Genomic DNA, 20,228 nt, shown 5'->3' with positions numbered 1-20,228 from the left:
AAAGATTAAAGAAGCCAGCTTTCAAAGACAGAAAGGAAAACTTCATGCAGGAATGTTCTCCTCGAAATTTACTCACACATTCTTCGATAAATGTCTTATCCTTTCCCGCATAAAATTACAGATTTTGGCTAAGACCGCGAATATCTTGTGTTACATCATTGGTGAGAGATAGTTACAAAATATGGATTTATTTTTACTGAATCTATCATGAGATTGTATTTTGGATGCTTTTTTGCCGACCAAAATTTGTCATGGAATGACAGTTATAGTAACAAAATAATATACCAAATTTTATTAATTTAAATCATTAATTCATTCTTGGATGGAGTCTTGATGATAAATTTAACTATTGTCGGCGATCTTTATATAGCAGTCTTTATATTATTATGTTCGCTTGGTATATATGTAATGAATTTTTTATTTTTTTTTGCATATTGCTTCTTATTTGTGTGTTTTTCAGTGGGTTGTATGATTTTATAGTACACATTTCTGAAATTTGCATATATATAAGTAAAATTTATTATAACTATTTATGCCCTAAAATTCAGTGAGCATTCAGAATATTTCATTGATGTATTTCCCAAAAAGTAGGAGATGCCTTCAGCGTGCTATTAATGTTCATACTTCACTATGGTCTTGTGAAAGTCAATTGTATTACAGAAATACATGTTTTTTAAACCTGATATACATCTTATCCAGATGTTTTCACAACAATTTACCCAAAAGTAAGAGATGCCTTCAGCGTTCTATTAATGTTCATACTCCATTCGTATACTTTCTAAGCAACTATGGTCTTGTGAAAGTCAATTGTATTACAGAAATACATGTTTTTTAAACCTGATATACATCTTATCCAGATGTTTTCAAAACAATTTCATCGACAGTTGACGCCATCACAGTTTCTTTACCTTGAAAAAGATTATTTTTATTGCTTTCTACTGTCTCACGTGGTATGTTTACATATTCTTTTATTAAAAATAATATATATTGGGAAATGAAGTATTTTTTTAAGCATCAATCACATCAATAGGGTCCTTTTTATTAGAAATCATAGTAGGCTTTATAAGTTTTAATTAACTAAAATTTAACTGAAGAGAACCAACAATGTATGATTGTGACTCATTATGATGGAGAACAAAAGAAAAATTAAAATTCCGATAAGCAAGTCAAAGCTAACTTACTCCGGTTTGAAGGATCCGCTTATTAAATTCTATAGCAATGCATCCAAATATGCTGCCAAAGGTTCCTGTTATAGCTACAAGTGTTCCTGCAAAAAGTAATAAAAGAAAAGTAACTGGGGCGGTTTACACATCCGATTTTATAGAGAAGACAATCAAACTGTATTGCATTGTGATAAAATAATTTCAGAATTGGATATTTCTAAATACGAAGTATTTACATTACACAGTTTTTACACTACATTTACCTTACAAGTATGCAAAATTTTAAATGGCGAATATAAATTAATTTTAAAATAAAAAATGGTTTGATGAAATTTTTTAGTATTGATGACTTTAACCTTCTTGGGGATACCTCAGATATGAGGAAGTTCCTATATATGTAAGAAAGTTCTTGCCCCCCCCCCCCAGTGGATATAAAATGATATCGGATTGAGTTACCTTTATATCAATGTCATGCAGTGCCCTTTCGTGGGTAGTAGGAACCATAAAGAGGACCATTTTGCAACGAGCATGCAGAAAAGTCAAACAAAGATGGATGGCTCTCTGCTTTTCAGTAATAATTGCTCTTTTCATTTTCACAATTGCTCTAATTTCTTATTACTCATTATTAAGTCCGTTTTACGAAACTGCTCTTGGATTGGTTAATCTTTTTGAAAGACCTGATCTCTTGAGGATACAGAAGCGGCGTTGGATATTCTGGCGAACGATGTTCGTATGCGAGCTGTATCAGCATTCGTAGACTAATGCATGCTCTCCCCACAAAATCAGAAATTTAAATAATTACCGCTGAAATCCAAATATAACATTGCTGAGCATCGCATTCTAACTCATCCGGGAAGCGTTTCCGACTATATTTTCCTGTGTTATTCTAACTTGTCTCTCTGCTTCCTTCTTTCTCTACCAGTTTGTATGCTTAATTTTGAATCACAATACAGGGTAGTTCAAAATGAATAAAGCGATTACAAACGGATATAACTATTTAATGAAAAAGAATTTATCGATAAGATTAACACAGAATGTAGACTGAACTTCAAAATTTCTTTACGTAAGGCGCAGGTGTAGTGAAGCGGAATCCTACGCATGGGTGAGTTGAAATTTTGCAACGACAAGAAAGCGGGTGTTCTCTTATTAGTGAAAATGGCGAGTCCGGACTTGACACCATGCGATTATTATCTATGGGGTTATGTGAAAGACAGGATGTATGTGCTTTCCATGCTCAAAAGAACTGAAAAACACAAAGTATGCATTTGTAATATATTTGCGTTAGTGACTGCAGACATGCTTCAGAATGTATGGCTTAGATATTGCCCGTGTAACCAAGGGAAGTCACATAGAACATCTATGACGTATGTATGCAAAAGTTTGAAGTTCCGTCTACATTATGTGTTAATCTTATCGATAAATTCTTTTTCATTAAATAGTTATAGCCGTTTGTAATCGCTATATTCATTTTGAATCACCCTGTATATAATTGATAATTCAGTATACATTCAGGATTTCTGCAAACGAATTTTAGCTGCATTCTATAAGTAAAAATCCTTAAGAGCTGATCAATTCCAAAATTGTCGGAGCTATACAAACGAAACGCTATTCTTGATTCTTCGAAAAGGATGATTTTTTGAGGTATTAAAACAACAACAACAAATTTTTGTAGATAAAAGTCAAACATCTTACCCGCCAGCTCTGGGCACATATCGATATGTGTTACTAGAAATCCAGAAGTAATGGCACCGATGAACGCGCTGATGCATAAATGTAATGCAAGCGCAAACTTCACTTCACATCCAACGAAAGTAATAGGAATAAAGCATACAGCGGGGACAAAGAACGCTGAAATAGAATGCGAGTTGAATGGAAAAGCGGCAGACGCTATTAATAGATTTCAAAGAAAACGAACATCTTATCATATATATTGAATTTTGATTCTTCTGTTGATGTAAAATCCTATCTCTTAAATGAAATGGTCCTGACATATATTCTTTCATTCGTTTGTTGCCATAGAAACCATTATCTTATTTTTTATAAGTGATACTCAGATGACTTCCATTAAATTTTGGTATAAGTTCTGGAAGTTCTTCCTGACATTTAATCTCTTCAGAGATGACCTGACAGAAAAAAGCATGTTGGTCTTATGTTGTTTATGTAGAAATATCATGGTTGTTATTGGAGAATATGTTACTATTTATATCGATCTTTCAAAATCCCAGGCACCATGCAGGATTGTGAGTACAGCAGTGGACAGTATAGTGGAAGATAAAAGGTACGAAATCCAGTTTCACGAATGGTTCACCGAGTGTTTGTGACTAGTGCTTTTAAATCTAAAGCCAAAGATAAAATATCTTCCATCTGGAAACTTAAGAAATTTTGGAAATGATGTGTTGGCTCAGTTGTTTTGCTTGTAATTTGATCATTGTTCAAAAGTACACCTCGTGTTGCTTCAAAAAAGGATTTTAATACACTTTATATTGAAGGGAATATTGTTTTGAGTATCATGTAAGAGAGACATTGAAAGAAGTGTTCCTATGGCGAAAAACGATAATTAATCGTAGCAAGACGGTTTCTGTAGTAATTAAACAGGAATAGTCCCCCCCCCCAATTTCCTTGGATGCTCTCTAATAAAATGATTATCCTATGGAAATTTAATTATGAGCATCACAAGTGCTCAGATTTTTATTTTCTTAATTCTGCACATAAAAGTTGTGTGCTTCAGAGAAAAACAAACAAACTGAATGTGTGTTTTGGTAGCTTTTCTTCAATTGATTGAAGCCGAAATTTGATAGAGACCTACAGTGGTTATCACAAGATTACATTTCAACTTTCATTTATTTTGATTATTGTGTTTTTTAGGGATTGTATTCATATGCTTGAATAATTGAAAAGAAGTAGATGATAAATCCTTCGAGAAATTATTTTTCAAAATTTGATATGCATTCCATATTTTAGATTCTAAACCTGTGCACCAAATTTTATCTGTATAACTCTATATTTCTCCTGTTTATTTGTACCCATCCAACTAGTAGAAATTTCACATACACCTACGAATTTGCTGGTAGGACTATATCTAGATTTTATTTCTCTAGCTCAAAACGTTTTAGAATTATAGTGTTCATAGTCAGACTGATAGAATCCCCAAAACGTGGTTTTCGGGCCGAGGGTGGTCTATAACATCGAGATCGACAAAATTTTGAGTTTGAATTGCTTGACGCTTATATTACTTTCTTTTTGTATACTTTGTACACAATGAAGTAATAAATTGTCATAATAGCTAAAAAAAAACATTTCTAACTTATATTTCCCATGCTTAGAATAATTCACTAGCTTTGAATTCTGGACTGACATTTTAATGAAAAAAGACGGAGTTAATATAGAGAGTCTCACAAGGTTTTTAATTCGTTATCTTATTTTTTTTAAGGATATTTCAATTTGATGAATTTTTAGTGGATCCCTTATCAAAGTCATATTCCTGAAGTTAATACAGGTTTCTGCATCCCAAGGAGCGTAAGGTGTCTTTATTTTCTTAAGAGATTTTCTTTCGCTGCCTAAGGCTAATCAGATTTCTGGATAGCTTGCCACATTTTTTTTGGTATATCCTAATGAGAAACTAATGCTATATCTTATATAACTTCGGCTTGAATTTTGCTTTATACTAATGAGGAATAAAAATCCATATTCCTTGTAAAAAAATTAACAAACTAGATTTTGATCTATCTTCAAGTTTCGGATCTCTTTTAATACAAAAGAAAACAATTTTTAGAATTATGTTTGTCTACCTGTGAGCAAGATAGCTCAAAAGGGCACCAAGATAGATTTATAAAATTTGGTAAGTTATTTTAACACTAAATTTGGTTTGGGGGGCTTGAATATGTCATTGATATCTAAATTAGGACGAAACATTTGTGCATATGAACATGAGAATTCAAAAACGAAAACAACAACAACAACAACATATGAATTAAATTTGCCAGACAGATCTAAGAGATATCCCCAGAATTGCTGATGCGTGTTCAATTTTGGATCAAATACAGTCAACGGAGTAACCAATATTTAAGGTTGTATGATTTGACTTTTATGTGTTAAATACTGTATAGGCAACTTTTTTTTGCAGATTCATCTTTCCCTGCCTTCCTCAGTGCGTATATGAAATTTAGTTTCATTTCATTTATTAGTTTTAGCTACAGATGCTATCAAATATGAAAAGTTATTTTAAATCCGCATTGTACTAGTAGAAAACAAGTGGGGGTGGTCTCCGGAAACTTTCTTGCATACTGTCAAACAAATTTTTTACCCTCTTTTCCCTGCATAAAATCGTGAACCTTGGTTAAGACTGCACATGTCTTGTGTGACATTGGTGAACGATAGTCAAGAAATATAAATCCTTAGCGCGGATCTACCCTTTTCACTTGAATCTATCGTAAGAATATCATTTTCCGTTCCATTGATACCAAATTGATATTTGACACCAAACTATAGTTGTAGTCACTGGATAACATACCAAATTTTATTGATTTAAATCATTGCTTTTAGGAATTATTTAGATGCCTGTTACATGAACGTTCATATGCATGTGAAAGTACACACTGACATTTGGTCAATTCTTTAGACAGATTTGATTCAAAATTTGATAAGAATCCATTGTGGTGAAAGCTTATAAGCCAGTTAACAGCTTCGCAACCTGAGCATTTGTTTTTGTATCATGGTCATGTTACTGGACTGCGAACCACAAGGTGCCAGATTCTATCCTCGCTCATCACAATGCGCCACACCATATTTTAAATGTCAAATCTATGTACTAAATTTTATCTATCTATTTGCATTTTGTAGTTTTCAATTCACTTGAACAGCAGCCAGATAGATAACAACACTTCCTGAGGATGGATTTCATTCAAGTTTTGGTTAAAAGTACATATACCAAACTTCATCCATATACCTCAGACAGACATAACGCCAAAAATGAGTTCTTCTAACTTACAGAGATATGAGATGTGACAAGATCGAAAATATATATATTTTTTAATTTACAATACTTGCTCTATATTTCGTATACGAGAAAGTAAAAAAGTATTAATCCTCAAAAAATTGGACCTTCAAACTTTGAATAATCTCAAAGTTTGAGACCTCATCGATTCCACAAAGAAAATATTACACTTCGAATTATATTTGTTTATCTTTATGTGGAACAATGATTCAAAAACGAATAAGCTAGAAGGATAACATTATTATACAGTTTTCGAGACCGAAATAATAGATTCCTATTAAAGTTCTTGCTAAAATACATCGACGATAAGTCTGTTCGCTCTAACGTATATATAAGCATGGAAAGCTTAGCCGACAGTAATGAGGTTTTAATTTTGGATTTTTTTATTATTAAAAATATAGATCTGCATTAAATTTTAAAGCCAAAAAGGCTTATTCGATCCTATTCGTTAGTGATCAGTTTTGACATTTTGCGGCTTTAAGTAATGCACCATAAGAGACCCTTTCTTTCTATTATTTGGTGAATTTAACTTCATATTTCAACTCATTTTTGACTTATTCAAGATAGTAATGTTTTTTTTAGATTATTTTTATTTTAGTAATTTTCGGAAAACGAATATTTTATTATTCATATGCTTACTATGACACACAATTATGTAGCATCTACGTTTGCATTACATGCTGTTATTCATAAATATACTAGGTATTTATAAATACTGTAAATACAAAGTGTTCGAAATGCGACACAGATGAGCCAGAACAATTATATTTGACAAAAGTGTTTATAATATGTAATATTTTATAATTCATAGTAATAATGTAATATTTTATAATTCATAGAATTTGTATTCTTAACAAATTTCTTTATATGATAACTAGACTAATAACATCTTCAATTCATCTATTTGCGATTCTCCTACAGTTCGGTCGGAAATCCGCCACTGCAATTCATTCTACAGCAAGCTAACATGAAACACTTATAGTCTAAAAAAATGATAATGTTCAAATACTCAAGGTGAAACTCTCCTGATATATTCCTTTATTTCAAACTGCTAAGTAGTAGAATTTTTGCTTCTTACAATAGAAGGAATTATTATAACGTGGCTCTGATGAGCTGTTGACTGACCTTGAACTTCGAACAGGCGAGGTCATTAGCTGAGAGGGGTAAAAGTACGATTGGGAAAAAGTAACAAGATTGTAACAAACATGATTGCGTTGAACTCTGCATTTTCCTGTCCTCTCCTTAATTCATATTATTGATATACTATCTTCAATTGCTTGTTATGAGAGACAGAAACGCAACCATATCTGAGAATTTTTTTGTTAACTTATAAAAAAAAAAGACTGTTCTTATATCACGCAGTTCTTATGTCACAACTCTCAATTCATCAAAGCCAGGTTATATTCAACTCTGAGAAATATTCATTAAGCAGAAAATGAAACATCAGCTTTCGATACTTACCAAGCGAGTTCATAGTTTTTCGAATCTTTGTTATACTGCAAACATTTTTACTTCTTAGACTATCACTTATGATGCCGGAAATGAAACTAAGAAATGCACTTGCCACAAAAAGTAAGGAAGATTCCAGAGAATCCTATGAAGAAGGAATTTTTTTCTGGTAAAATAATCAAAATTGATATTTCTAAAGTATGTTTGTGAATAATTATTGACAATGAACGATAGTATAAATTGCTAGAAGAAATAAGCAATTGACTTTTACACACACACACACACACACACACACACACACACACACACACACACACACACACACACACACACACACACACACACACACACACACACACACACACACACACACACACACACACACATATTTGAATTTTATGCCTGACTAGCCGCCTTTGATCGCCAGTGTTTGCCCAAAATATTAATAGCATTGCATTAGCTATGCCATCCATCTTTTATGAACCACATGGAAAATTTTTGGATGATCACAATACTTTCGCTTTGTATATTTGTTATACAAGAAAACCCATATAAAAATGGCGCTTTTGCTATTAGCTATTACTGTTTATTTCTTTATCTCCTGAACCGTCTTGATTTCTCCAGTTTCTAATCAAGTCACCATTTCAAAAATGGGCTTTACTGATTCAATTAATAATTTATAGAAAACTTGAAGGTTGCGATTCTGTGTAATTTTTACATCAAATTTTAGAATCTTTGAATGATTTAATTTTAGTTTTTAAGTTTGGTTTGCGATCATGAACGCACGCATCAAGCATGGCCAGGAAAGTAACATTAACAAATTAACATTAAAAAAAATCCACCATTTCTGACTTTGTGTTTTAATGAAAATCGAATTTCAAAGTTTCTTAATAAGTGAGGGTGATGTCAAGAAAACAATTCTGCTGCGAAAATCTATCCAACAATCCGATGGATGGGTTGTGTGGTGAAATTTCCCACAGGCTCAATGTAACGACACTTTTTTCTACAAGAAAGCACGAATTCACAGACAAAATGTACACAAAACACAAGAGGATTTGGTAATAAACAAACCGTAACAGTACAAAGCGCTCAAAAGAAATTCGCAAGAGAGCGACTTAGCTCAGTTACACATCTTTCAACTCCCCTGCTACCTTTAACTGATTCAATACTGATTGCCTTCAACTTTGTTTTCAGGCTTTCTATAGTTTCCGTGGTACTACTGCACGGAAGATCGCCAACATTAATGGAGCTATAGCTTGGATTTCTTGCAGTTTCTGGAATCTTCGATTTTTATCCCCAAAATCACCAAATGCTTACCAGAATTATATGTAAAACTGTCTTCATTATAATGGAACTAATTGAATTGTAAAGCAACATTACAATTTCATATTATAAAGGAATAAATATTTAAATTTACAACGTACTTTGATTATATCATATTTAAGAACTTTTGAGAAATAGATGGGAAATTCTATGACTACAGAGGTGTAAGTCCAGCAGTATCCAATGAAAGCGATAATCAGAGCCCACATTTTAGTTGATGTCAGAATAGTTCTCCAAGGAACTTCGTAAATCTGTAAAAGCAATTAACAGTTTTACATAGTATATATATAAAAAAGAAATTAATGCAAGAGGAAAACATGATAAACACGAAAAGATGTTTTTAGAGTATTAAGACTCAAATTGTAATGTCTCCATGAAATTTTCTCGCATTCTCTGTAATAAATGTGCACGTGAATTGCTAATGTACGTCATTCGTGATCCATAACTACGGAAGATTATTAGAAATATACGAAAGATTTCAAATGAAAGGTCTTTGCCGTTTAATTGCTGGAATATGGTCAATATGTAAATACCGGAAAATTGAATGTATTTTGGATATTTTTTTCTTACCGATTAAAAGCACAATTTTACTCAGAACTATGATTGTAAATTTCATATATTTAAGTCATTGCTTTTTTCAGTTATTCCATTTACATGCTTATGAAGTATCGATCGACAGACGGTCAACACCATAATAGATTTAGTTCTTAATCTATATTTCTACTTACATATCTACATTTAAGATATACCAAATTTTATCCATCTAGCCCTCGATTTTGTAGATAGCGTGTTTATATTCGAATAATTGGTCAGACAAAATACCCTGAAGGAATTTCGTTTAAAATTTAATGGATATTTACAAATTTGAAAAAGAGATTTAATATCAAATTTTTTCTCAAAGCCTTTTTATTTTTTCATTTACGAAATACAGAGAAAGTATTGCAATCGTCAAAACATTCGAATTCGATATTTTGAAGAATCTCCATGTTTCAGACCACTCTAATTTCGATAGACACACTTTTGAAAAATTGTCTGTCTGTATGTGACAAAAATAACTAAAATAACACTTTGAGATAGTATTTGGATTAAAATTTCGGGTTAATTTCGAAAAGAAGTATATGCTAATTTGGATCGGCAAAAGCCATAAGCCTTTCTTTGTAAAAGTTTCCTTGGCATGTTTTTTATGAAATATGTCTCCAAAATTGGCGATTTATAAAACAAATAGGAAATACAAATTTACATTTAATGGAATCTTGTCTTCTCTGTCTTGGGACTTTCGAAGTTCAGCGATTTCTGATCCAGACAAAAATTTATGATCTTCGGGAGATTCAAATATTAATATACTCCAGAACAGGAACCACACAACAGATAATGTTCCTATAAGAGAATATTTAAAATTATAAATAATTTTAGATTAATTCGATAGCACTCGAAGTTTTTGCCAATCATGTTAATCTAAAAGTAACATTTCGTGATGAAATTCATTTTGTTCAGTTATTGTTCATATCTTAAAAAGAAAATTACTGCATTGTTAAATGAAAAGGTTAGTTTTTATTTTCCAAAATTATTCTTGAAATATGCAGCGCAATACAAACCAGTTATTGAACCCTAGATCAATATTGGACAATTCAACAGAATTTAAGAGCGATAGATTATTATATCACATGGAAATTTGGGGTTTTTTTGCAATAACGTCCAAAATACTACAGTACAAAATGGTTGTTACATCATCTTAAAATTCAAAAAATTATTTTTCAATGATATTAATTTAATATCCCTGCAAATTCCTTCTAAATTTTTTTTATATTTAATTAACTAAAAAATATTTAAGTCTATTTTCCAACAAGAATGCAAAGATATGTAAGAGTTCTGAAAGAATATTGAACGTATGCCGAACGATAATTCAAAATCATAAGAATTCCAGTAGAACATCAAAGTTATTAATAAAAGTCAAGATTAAAATTGCAGATTTTTTAAATTTTTGATTAGCAATCCGAATTACTGTCGATATTAATACAAAAATAATGAAACGTGCTAAATAGTGAAATTAAATTTCTATCTTTAACGCATATTATTATTGGCAAAGCCAGTTTCAAAAAAACAACAACAAAGGATATATTTACTGGATTTTGGTAAGAATTTATAAAAAGATTGAAATATATATATATATATATATATATAAGAGAAATGAGGAGTAAATTGATCAGAAAGATATAAAGCTTCTAAGGCAGCGTGATTTTTTTTACGACTGAATATAAGAGAAATGCGTAGTAAAGTTAACATGAATTATATATCTATCAAAATTTGAAGCTTAAAAATATTTTGTTGAAGAAGCTGTTACGACAAAATTACATAAAATATTTATTTGAAATTGTTAGCTACCTTATTAATCTCACTGAACCAGCTGGTTGCCAAAGGCGGCTATAATATTTATTTGAAAATGTTAGCTACCATTAATCGCACTGAATCAGCTGGTTGCCAAATGCGGCTATGATATTTATTTACAAATTTAACACCATGCGATTTAAAAGAGGCTAATGCATACAATAAACAAATGTAAGAATATTAAAATAGCATGGCTTAAATCTTACCAAAACCTGATGTTTCAGCATGTTATGCTTTGATGTGCTGACCGTAAATATAAAGTTGTATATAAAAATTAATTAAAATCAAACAAAGCCTATATTCCTGGAGAATTAACTAGTCGCCAAAGGCGGCTAATATTCAATATTTTCATACAAGGAAAACTTACCTTGCAAATAAAATACAGAAGACCATCCTCCGAAAAATTCACTTTCTAACAAAAACGAAATGATTATGTAAGTGTAGACATTGCTCAAAGGAATGCCATTAAGAATGACTGCATTATGGGAACTCCTTTCCAATTTTGGAACCCACTTTGCTAGAAGAGTATTTATAGATGGAATACTTACACCCTATTAAAGAAGGAAAAATAATATTCATTAACTGATGTAAACATTTTAAAACATTATTAATTATACATTTCTTAATTTCTCACCTCATTTTTTAAAACTTTTTATGAAATGAAGTTATTAAGTATTGTAATCGTCGAAATATTCGAATATGAGATTTTGTCGAATTTCCACAATCTCCTTAAATTTAAGAGTTATTTTTCTGACCTCGTATAAATATCCAAGTTTTTTTTTTGTTTGTTATCGAAAGTCATATTATCATAATGTTTTTTAAACTTATAATTTATATTTATGAATTATTGAAATTAAATCAAGCTGTTTGATTTATTTTTGAAACTGTCTTTCTTTTGAATTTTGTTTTATTTAAAAGTATAATGTAGTGCAAAATGTAGTCGTGTTATCCTGCTGCCCAACTTTTTTTTTATTCACTATATTACATTTTGAACTAAATCCAACAAAGAGTTGACTGTCTGTCGGTCTGTACTTTCATAACCGTGTAAATGCGATAGCTCAAAAACACAATGGCTTAAATATATCAAATTTGGCATGGGATTTTGTGACTACAATTGTGGTTTTTGTGTCAAAATTTTGTTTCAGTCGATTGGGAACAACGTATCTGAAACCCGAATTCGATTTTCGGGTTTTTTTTAACCACATACCAGGGATTAATCGCCAAAAAACTCGCCAAGGACCACACAATAGATTCAATATGAATGCTAAATTCAGACCAAAAGTTAACAAAAGTTCATAACTATTGTATACTAGTGCTATGCAAAGCGTTCTTTAGGATAACACCTTTAGAAGAGAGCAAACGAGAAAGTTTTCAGGAGACTACTCCCCAAAACTTTTATTGTCAAATAATATATTTAATTTCAAACATTTGTATATCATAATGCAGACGCATTGCATAAATCACAATCCGGAAATTCCGAATTCGAGAAAGTAAATGAATTTAAAAGAGAGTTGAATTTCTAATCCGAAACAGACAATATTTTTTATTTTTAAAATTTGCTCTTAATTTTGTAGCAGCTATAAAAAATGTACATAGCAAAAATGTACGCAAAAATATTGCAACAAATCAATATTGCATGTGTCATTACAAATCCAGTAATAAAAGCAATGGAAAGTCTTATCTATATCTATACTAATATATAAAGCTCAATGTGTGTGTGTGTGTGTGTTGGCGCTCTACAGACCAGACCGTTTGATCTACAGCTACTAAATTTGGTACATGTATACCTTGGAGGTCGGGAATGTGCACCTGGGGTCGCTTTTTTGAATTTTTAATTAGAATTTTAATTATTAATTAAAAACTAACTTTCCCACCAAAAAAATCTTTTCATTTTCCCCACCGCCAAATGAGTACGGCTTCAGTTTTTTTCCCCAACAGTAATGAGGCTAGGCTTAAGATTTTTCGGCTGATGATTTCAAACGATTCTATTTATTTTTTTTAATGTTCGATGCATTTAAAATTAAACATTGTTAATGAATCGATCTTTCAGATTCATTCTGAAGTACTTTTGAATTAAAATAAAACAGAATAAAGGAAATGAAAAATTTCTAATCTGCATAGCGTTACCCCAACTGGCGTAGAAAAACTCACGCATTTTCGTTACCGTAACTGGCGTTGAAAATTCACGCATGCGCATTGTGTTCTAATTGTTGACATGACAACCATTATCAACGGATGATTTAAATTATTTTTAGGTTAGTTGCATGTTTTTGTAATTAAATTGTATTTATGTTAGTTATATATTTTTTGTATACGCTTATAGTTTTAAGTACTTCGTTTTTTAAGTAGTTTTTTTTAACCTGTTTTTAACCGATTATTTTAAACAATTCATTTTATTTTCTTAGTGTTTGATGCATTTAAAATTAAACATTGTTAATTAATTGTTCTGGTCATGAGGAATTTGAGAATATTTTGTTGACAAATTCTTGAAATATTACATAAATTAGGAAAGATATTCTTTAGTGTCTATAAAATTTAAACGCTCAGTGACTGTTTTCAGTAATCATATTACAAAAAAATACTTTGTTTCAGTAAAAAATATTATTATATTAATTGCAGATTAATCCTTTCCACTTTAATTTAAAGCATAAATTCTACGGTAGCTAACAGAAAATTAGAGATATATATATTACGTTATAACTGAAGGCGTTTATAATATTATGAGTGAATTATATGACTATCAAAATTTGAAGTTTTAAAATATTTTGATGAAGAAGCTATTAAAGTAGGAATTGCATAAAATATTTAATTATTAAAATTTTAACGAACATTAAGATTGGCGAACCGGCTGGTCGCCAAAGGCGGCTATTTATAAAATAAACACACAATTACTTAAAAAAATTCTTTAAATTATAAAAAAAAATGTACCGAAATAAAAACTGATATAATTAAAAAGCTTATATTTTGAATTTGTAATTAATATAAAAAATTAATGTGAAATAATATATTTCGAAATCATTGAGAAAAACGCTAAAATTTTGTTTAATTTTTAATGAATCTAATGAAACTAAAAATCTACTTTAATCTAATGAAAATAAAAAATCATTTTTTTAAATATCACTTCAGTTTCCAAAATGTAAATTTTATGTTTCTAAGTTTACTTATTTACTTTTTACTTTAAAGTGCTTTGAACTATTTTTTCATCACGTATTTTGTATCAAACAGGACTAGATTTACAAATATATAAATACAAATATCGTCGCATTTAATTTTTTCTGTCTAGGCTATAAAATTTCTTTGAAGATAATCACGGTATTTATTAGTTGTAAAAGATAGTTTTTAAATGGTCCAAATAATAAATAATTGAGAACAAATATTCTTACATATTTTTGAAAATCACTAATAACAGCAAATTATTATATACCTACCGCTGCCATTCCTTGAATAATCCTGACTGATATTAAGAAGCCTTTACTGATTCTCGCAGCTGAAGGAATCAGGAAGCTAGCAAAAGCTACTACAAGAACGGAAATTCCGAAATGCCATTTTCCACCATACATATCCGAAGTCAATCCTGCTGGTATCTGAGATAGGCAGTAGCCGTAGATAAAACTTACCAGGACAATTCGTTGAGTTTCGACATCCCAAGTGAATTCTGCAGGGATCTGAAGCAAAAGTAGACCAAATTTCTTTTAATTTCTCGCATACGTAGGATAGAAAATGTATAGAAATCGTCAAAAAATTCGAACTCGAGATTTTGGGAAATCTCCACGTTTCATATCTCCCTGAGTTAAAAAAAAAAAAAAAAATCAACACATTTTTGGAAAATGTTCGTCTGTCTGTCTGTGACAAAGATAACTCATAAACGATTTGAGCTAGACGATTGAAATTTGGGATATGGTTTTTTTTTACAGATTTGTAGATTTCAAACAAATTTTGAGCAAAATCCGCTCAAAAGAAGTCTGTCTGTCCGACTGTTCTAAAAAATTAACATGATGGATAACTATAAAAAGAAGAGAACTAGATGGATAAAATTCGGTACACAGATTTAATATCTACAGTTTCACATTTTGAGTCAAATTTACACTTGTCAAATTTTGGGCTAAATACAACTACGGGGTGACAGTCCGTCGGTCTGTACTTTCAGAAACATGTAAACACGATCATTCAAAAACGCAATGATTTAAATATATCAAATTTGGTACGGGATTTTGTAATTACAAATGCACTTTTGTGCCAAAATTTTGTTTCAATTGGTTGAGAAAAATGTGTCTAAAACGCAAATTTGATTTTTGGATACTTTTAACATGTCAGAGATGAATCGCCAAATAATTCACCCAGGATGACATGATATATTTAGTTAAAATGCTAAATTCACGCCAATATTTCTTAACTATTGAAGGCAAATGCCGTGCAAGGCGTTCTCTGGCATGGGAAATTTATTAGAGAGTATGCGAGAAAGTTTTGTGGAGACTACTCCTGCCTGGCTTGAAAAGTAAATGACATGTTCATATTTAAAATTAAATAGAAGTTTTGTTATCTAAAGAATATAATAACACAAGGACTCAATAATGTATAAAAATCAAATTCTTCTTAAAGATATAACTTCTTAAAAGTACAAAGTGATCAACAAACCGTATTATATCTGATTTATATCTGACTCAAAGTGTTCTTGAGTTGTTCACAGAAAGACAAATGTAAAATAAGATTCCAGAAATGTATGTGTTGGAATTAGGGAGGTCTAAAATATGGCGATTCGTAAAAATTTCGAAGTCGAATGTTTGGATGATAAAGAGTACTTTCTCTTTGTATATTTTGTATGTGCGAACATAAACACGAAAAGAAGAAATGAAACGAGGTTTTATCATCTAAAGTGTAAGCTTCAAAAAATACTAAAAGTAATCGGTCAAAGGATTGATCATTTGTTTGCCGATATTTTTAAATTCATGTGAATGCAATAATAATTTTAAAAAAAGGAAAGATTTTATTAAATGAAGCTTGTCATATTTGTTTTTATTGAAGTTTTAGACCTGCAACAAATTTTAGTTTCCATCGGTCGTAAAGAAAGAGTTCGAAATATACTTTCATTTTCCCGCTGTTATACTACGAATCGGAAAATTCTCACGGCACGGAAGAGTGTGTGTGTGTATGGGGGGGGGGTTAAGATACTCTACTATCACTCGTCTGTCTTTCTCCAGTATTTTACTCGTGAATAATAATAATGGGGGAAAAAAAACCCAAGTACTCATTGCATTTACAATTTATCCCAACTTCGCCATTTTCATAGTCTTTCGGACAGACCATTCCCGCTGACTGCAATAAGTTCTTGAGAATCAAAGGTTGAAAAGTACGTAATTCTAAGTAGAAATCACTCCCTATATTTATAACTCCTAATAGCAAACATAAAATAGTCCATAGCATCATTTTGCTTCTATTATCATGTGAGAACATGATGTTTTGTTTATAGAGTTTTGAAGCTCGAAATCGCGTAGGCAATGAATAAAGCATAAATGGCAATTTTCATCATCATCTTAATTGCATACATTTTTTTTACCAGCTTTAACCAGTATTGCATTATTATTATGCATGCTTCTTTGACAGCAGATGCATTTTTAAAAGGTTGACGTAGAACTATGACATCATAGCTGTTATTTCATCTCAAAAATCGGTCGAGCTCCAAAACTTGAAATAAAAAAATTGAAAATAAAAGTTTAAATATATATATATATAGATAGAGAGAGAGGCCGATAGAGAAGTCTCCTCGGTTTAAACTGGTTAATGATTTAAATTAATTAAGATAAATAATGACTTAAAAATAATAATGTTCTCACATGATAACTTGAAGTTTAAGATCGTAGACTTCGTAGTTTTTTCTCCGTTTTTTTTTTACTTTTTATTCCGAGATATTAATTGATTCTTAAAAGAGAAGTTATAAAATGAATAATCAGTTAAGTTAAACATTTAGAACAAAGTACTTATATTGTCGAAGTTATGCATACTAACGTGTGTCAGGTTTGTGCTATTGATTATTTCTGGACAATTTGAATAGCTTTCATCCGTCTCATTAATATACATATTCATTGGTGCTTTAACAACAGCACCGAACATTACATTGAAGTTGAAGCACATAGCAAATGTGTTTAGTATTCCTAAGAAACCAAGGAATGAGAGAGTATACCATGCTGGGAAACCTGTAAGAAAAAGAAATTATTATTATTCAAGTTTAACTTTATTATTGAAAATGTAAAAATCGCCTTCTTTCTTTCTGTTAAGAATTCAGTTAACCACGTGATCTTCCTGGGAGGAGCTAGCTGTCAATCATGTATCACGTGGTTTTCCTGCTGTTGTTTAGTATATTTTTTTTCCAGTAGAAGCGTCATTTCTCCCAGACAATAATCTTCACTATCAAATATATTATTGTGTAATCAAGAAAAGCATCGATAATTTATTTATACTTTCGTCTCACCTTTATTTCTGTGAAATAAACGCCTCTTGCACCAAGCGCAAAAGCATAGAAAGTATCAAACCTATAATATTACTGTGTCGGTTTCACGTACAATCATTGGACTAGGCGCAGTTCTCATGATCTATGCAGACGTTTTTGTTAAACGGATCGGCGAAGATCTGGGGAATATGGAAGCCAAACAACGAGTTCCGCGCGTCCATTCCACCTTTTTAGATATGTAACATCAAAGTGATCATAGATCATGCGGTAAACAGTATAAGGGAACTATCATGCATGAATCACATGCCTAGCTGTTCTGCGGACGGCACACTTTACAATGTTTCCAGAAGAACGCGTTGAAAAAAAATAACTTGAGGTACGTTGCTCTATTCAGGTGTTCGAGCAGCAGGTAAGGCTCCAAGAGATAATCACCGAGTATTCCTATCCACATGTTGACACTAACCTCTGTTAAGGTTTTGAAGGTACACTTCTACGAGGATTATTCATCTCCCACATGTGTGCATTATGTGGGTTAACAGTGTCTTCTGGACTTAGAGCAATTTTCGTGATTTTCATCTTTCCAATGGTTTTGCGACATAATGTTTCATTCCAATTTTTTGTTCGTCTTGATGCTTACCAATAAACCTCTGAATTTGCCGATTCTTTTACAGAACACCATATATAAATAGCTACTGTTTATCAGCAGCTTAGTGAAATAAGGCATGGCAGAGCATGGCATGACTGAGAAATATGAGGTTATTGATTTCGTCTTCTAGATGTTTCTGAATCAAAGTTATTAAAGTATGGTAGATCCATGTGCGCTTTTGCAACGAATTACTCGCGGTCGAATAGACTGCAGAAAGCATTTCTGTCTTGCGACCACCTGAAAAAATGTATATGGATCTATTTCTTTCTTCGAGGTAGTAATCGATCACTTCTATTGTCTTTTTAACAACAAATTGCACAGTATTGCTTTCTGCAATGAGTGCACATCAAACAATATATTTTGATCATACATTAACAATTATCGTTAAATATTGCAAACTTATAATCTTACGCTACTTGATAGCACATCAAATTAAGAACAGTTATTGGTGCATGGTACGGTCTAACTTAGTTTTATAAACTAATACGAATAGTTTAAGAATAAAAACCCAGGGTATGACTTCATTTAGCTTTAACCTCAACTGAATTTTTTAAGTAGTAGCTGTTTTTTAAATATACTCATAATTAAGAAGGCAAATGCTGTGAGATCCCTGTTAATTTAGCGTTAAAGAATTGTCAAGCCTCTATTGAAGCGAAATAACGATTAAAAGAAAATTATTCTTATAAAGTAAGGAGGAAAAAAGCTTATAGAAAAGTGGTTTGATTTGTGTTTCGATTTTTCAAATTCTGTATATTCGTGTAATCAATATTTATCAAGTTGTCAAATCGTCAAAGGAACTCCAAATAAGTAGATAGATGCTAATGTATTCTTGTAAGCAGGAAAGTGCAAATTTGGCACACTTTGGTAAAACACAATGTACAAGATTCCAGATTTCAAATTAATTAGAAATCGAAATGAATAACAATTTTTTTTTGCTTATTTCGTGGCCTTTTATATCATTTGTCAAATATACTTACAAAAAAAAGTCCATCGAATCTCGATTTTACAAATTTTTTGTTCTATGTTGTGCAGTTCTTTCACTTTTTCACAAAAGCTGTGGGAATTCTAATTGAAGATCGGAAGTTTAGTTGGTACTTGTTTTTTTAACGACCCAGCGATATATCGTTAAAAAAAAAATACTTTCTTCAACTTGGCAATTGGAGAATCGGCATTGGTGATTTCGGCTCAATCTGAAAATTGCCGAGTAAAGCCGGAAATGCAATCTTTTTAGCGAAATCTTGGCTAAAAATCGCCAAGTAAACCTAGGAAGATCTAACAAAAGAATACTTTAAAAAATTTCTTCTAGCATAAAAAATTAGATTAAATAAATAATTATTTATGCATAAATAATGAGAATAATAAACAACCAGCATAAATAAATAATTATATAACGAAGAATTGAACAGTAAATCAGCGATAGTGATAATCAAAAGAGGCATTAATATTACCCTTTTTTATGCATTGGATCCATGTTTCTGAATAAAATAAACGATGTTGCCATTTTTGAATATAAAACTTTTAATTTTCCGGAGGTTTTGTATAACGACAAGCATTGATTTTCAGTTGAACATTCTCTTAACGTTATTTGAGTCAATTGACTTAACTTTATTTGAGTCTATTCCCTTAACTTTATTTGAGATAAGTTCAAATATCGCTGAGGATTTATATAAAAGCTCAATGATTAAACAATTTAAATAATCAAATTTTACATTTGCATTTATTTAAGAGATTTCGAATAACTTCGAAAATAATACTGCATTTTAAAGATAATTAAAATTCTTCATTTCCAAAAATAATGCCTGTTACGTCACAAACAAAAAGCAG

General features: G+C 31.0%; 1 protein-coding gene across 1 annotated transcript; it reads right to left on the bottom strand.

Annotated features, from left to right (window-relative positions):
- Positions 1 to 1,172: 1,172 nt before the first annotated feature.
- Positions 1,173 to 18,334, bottom strand: LOC129971779 (vesicular glutamate transporter 2.2-like). The gene is made up of 8 exons (XM_056085756.1): positions 18,253 to 18,334; positions 17,317 to 17,504; positions 14,742 to 14,978; positions 11,681 to 11,864; positions 10,169 to 10,305; positions 9,030 to 9,179; positions 7,618 to 7,750; positions 1,173 to 1,267 (listed from the first exon to the last, which is right to left on the bottom strand). The coding sequence occupies exons 1-8, from the start codon at positions 18,332 to 18,334 to the stop codon at positions 1,173 to 1,175; spliced, it is 1,206 nt and encodes a 401-aa protein (XP_055941731.1).
- Positions 18,335 to 20,228: the final 1,894 nt, after the last annotated feature.

Source organism: Argiope bruennichi, chromosome 6, assembly GCF_947563725.1.
Source record: "Argiope bruennichi chromosome 6, qqArgBrue1.1, whole genome shotgun sequence".
Classification (NCBI taxonomy): Eukaryota; Metazoa; Arthropoda; class Arachnida; order Araneae; family Araneidae; genus Argiope; species Argiope bruennichi.
The sequence above is the reverse complement of the archived record's forward strand: the minus strand, read 5'-3'. Positions and strand labels throughout refer to the sequence as shown.

Coding starts and splice junctions, on each gene's coding strand:
- LOC129971779 (XM_056085756.1), bottom strand. CDS start 18,334: ATGAAAATCACGAAAATTGCTCTAAGTCCAGAAGACACTGTTAACCCA. Junction 9,180..10,168: donor AAGACAAGATTCCATTAAAT/GTAAATTTGTAT, acceptor TTGCTTTTACAG/ATTTACGAAGTTCCTTGGAG. Junction 1,268..7,617: donor AAAAACTATGAACTCGCTTG/GTAAGTATCGAA, acceptor TACTTTTTGCAG/GAACACTTGTAGCTATAACA.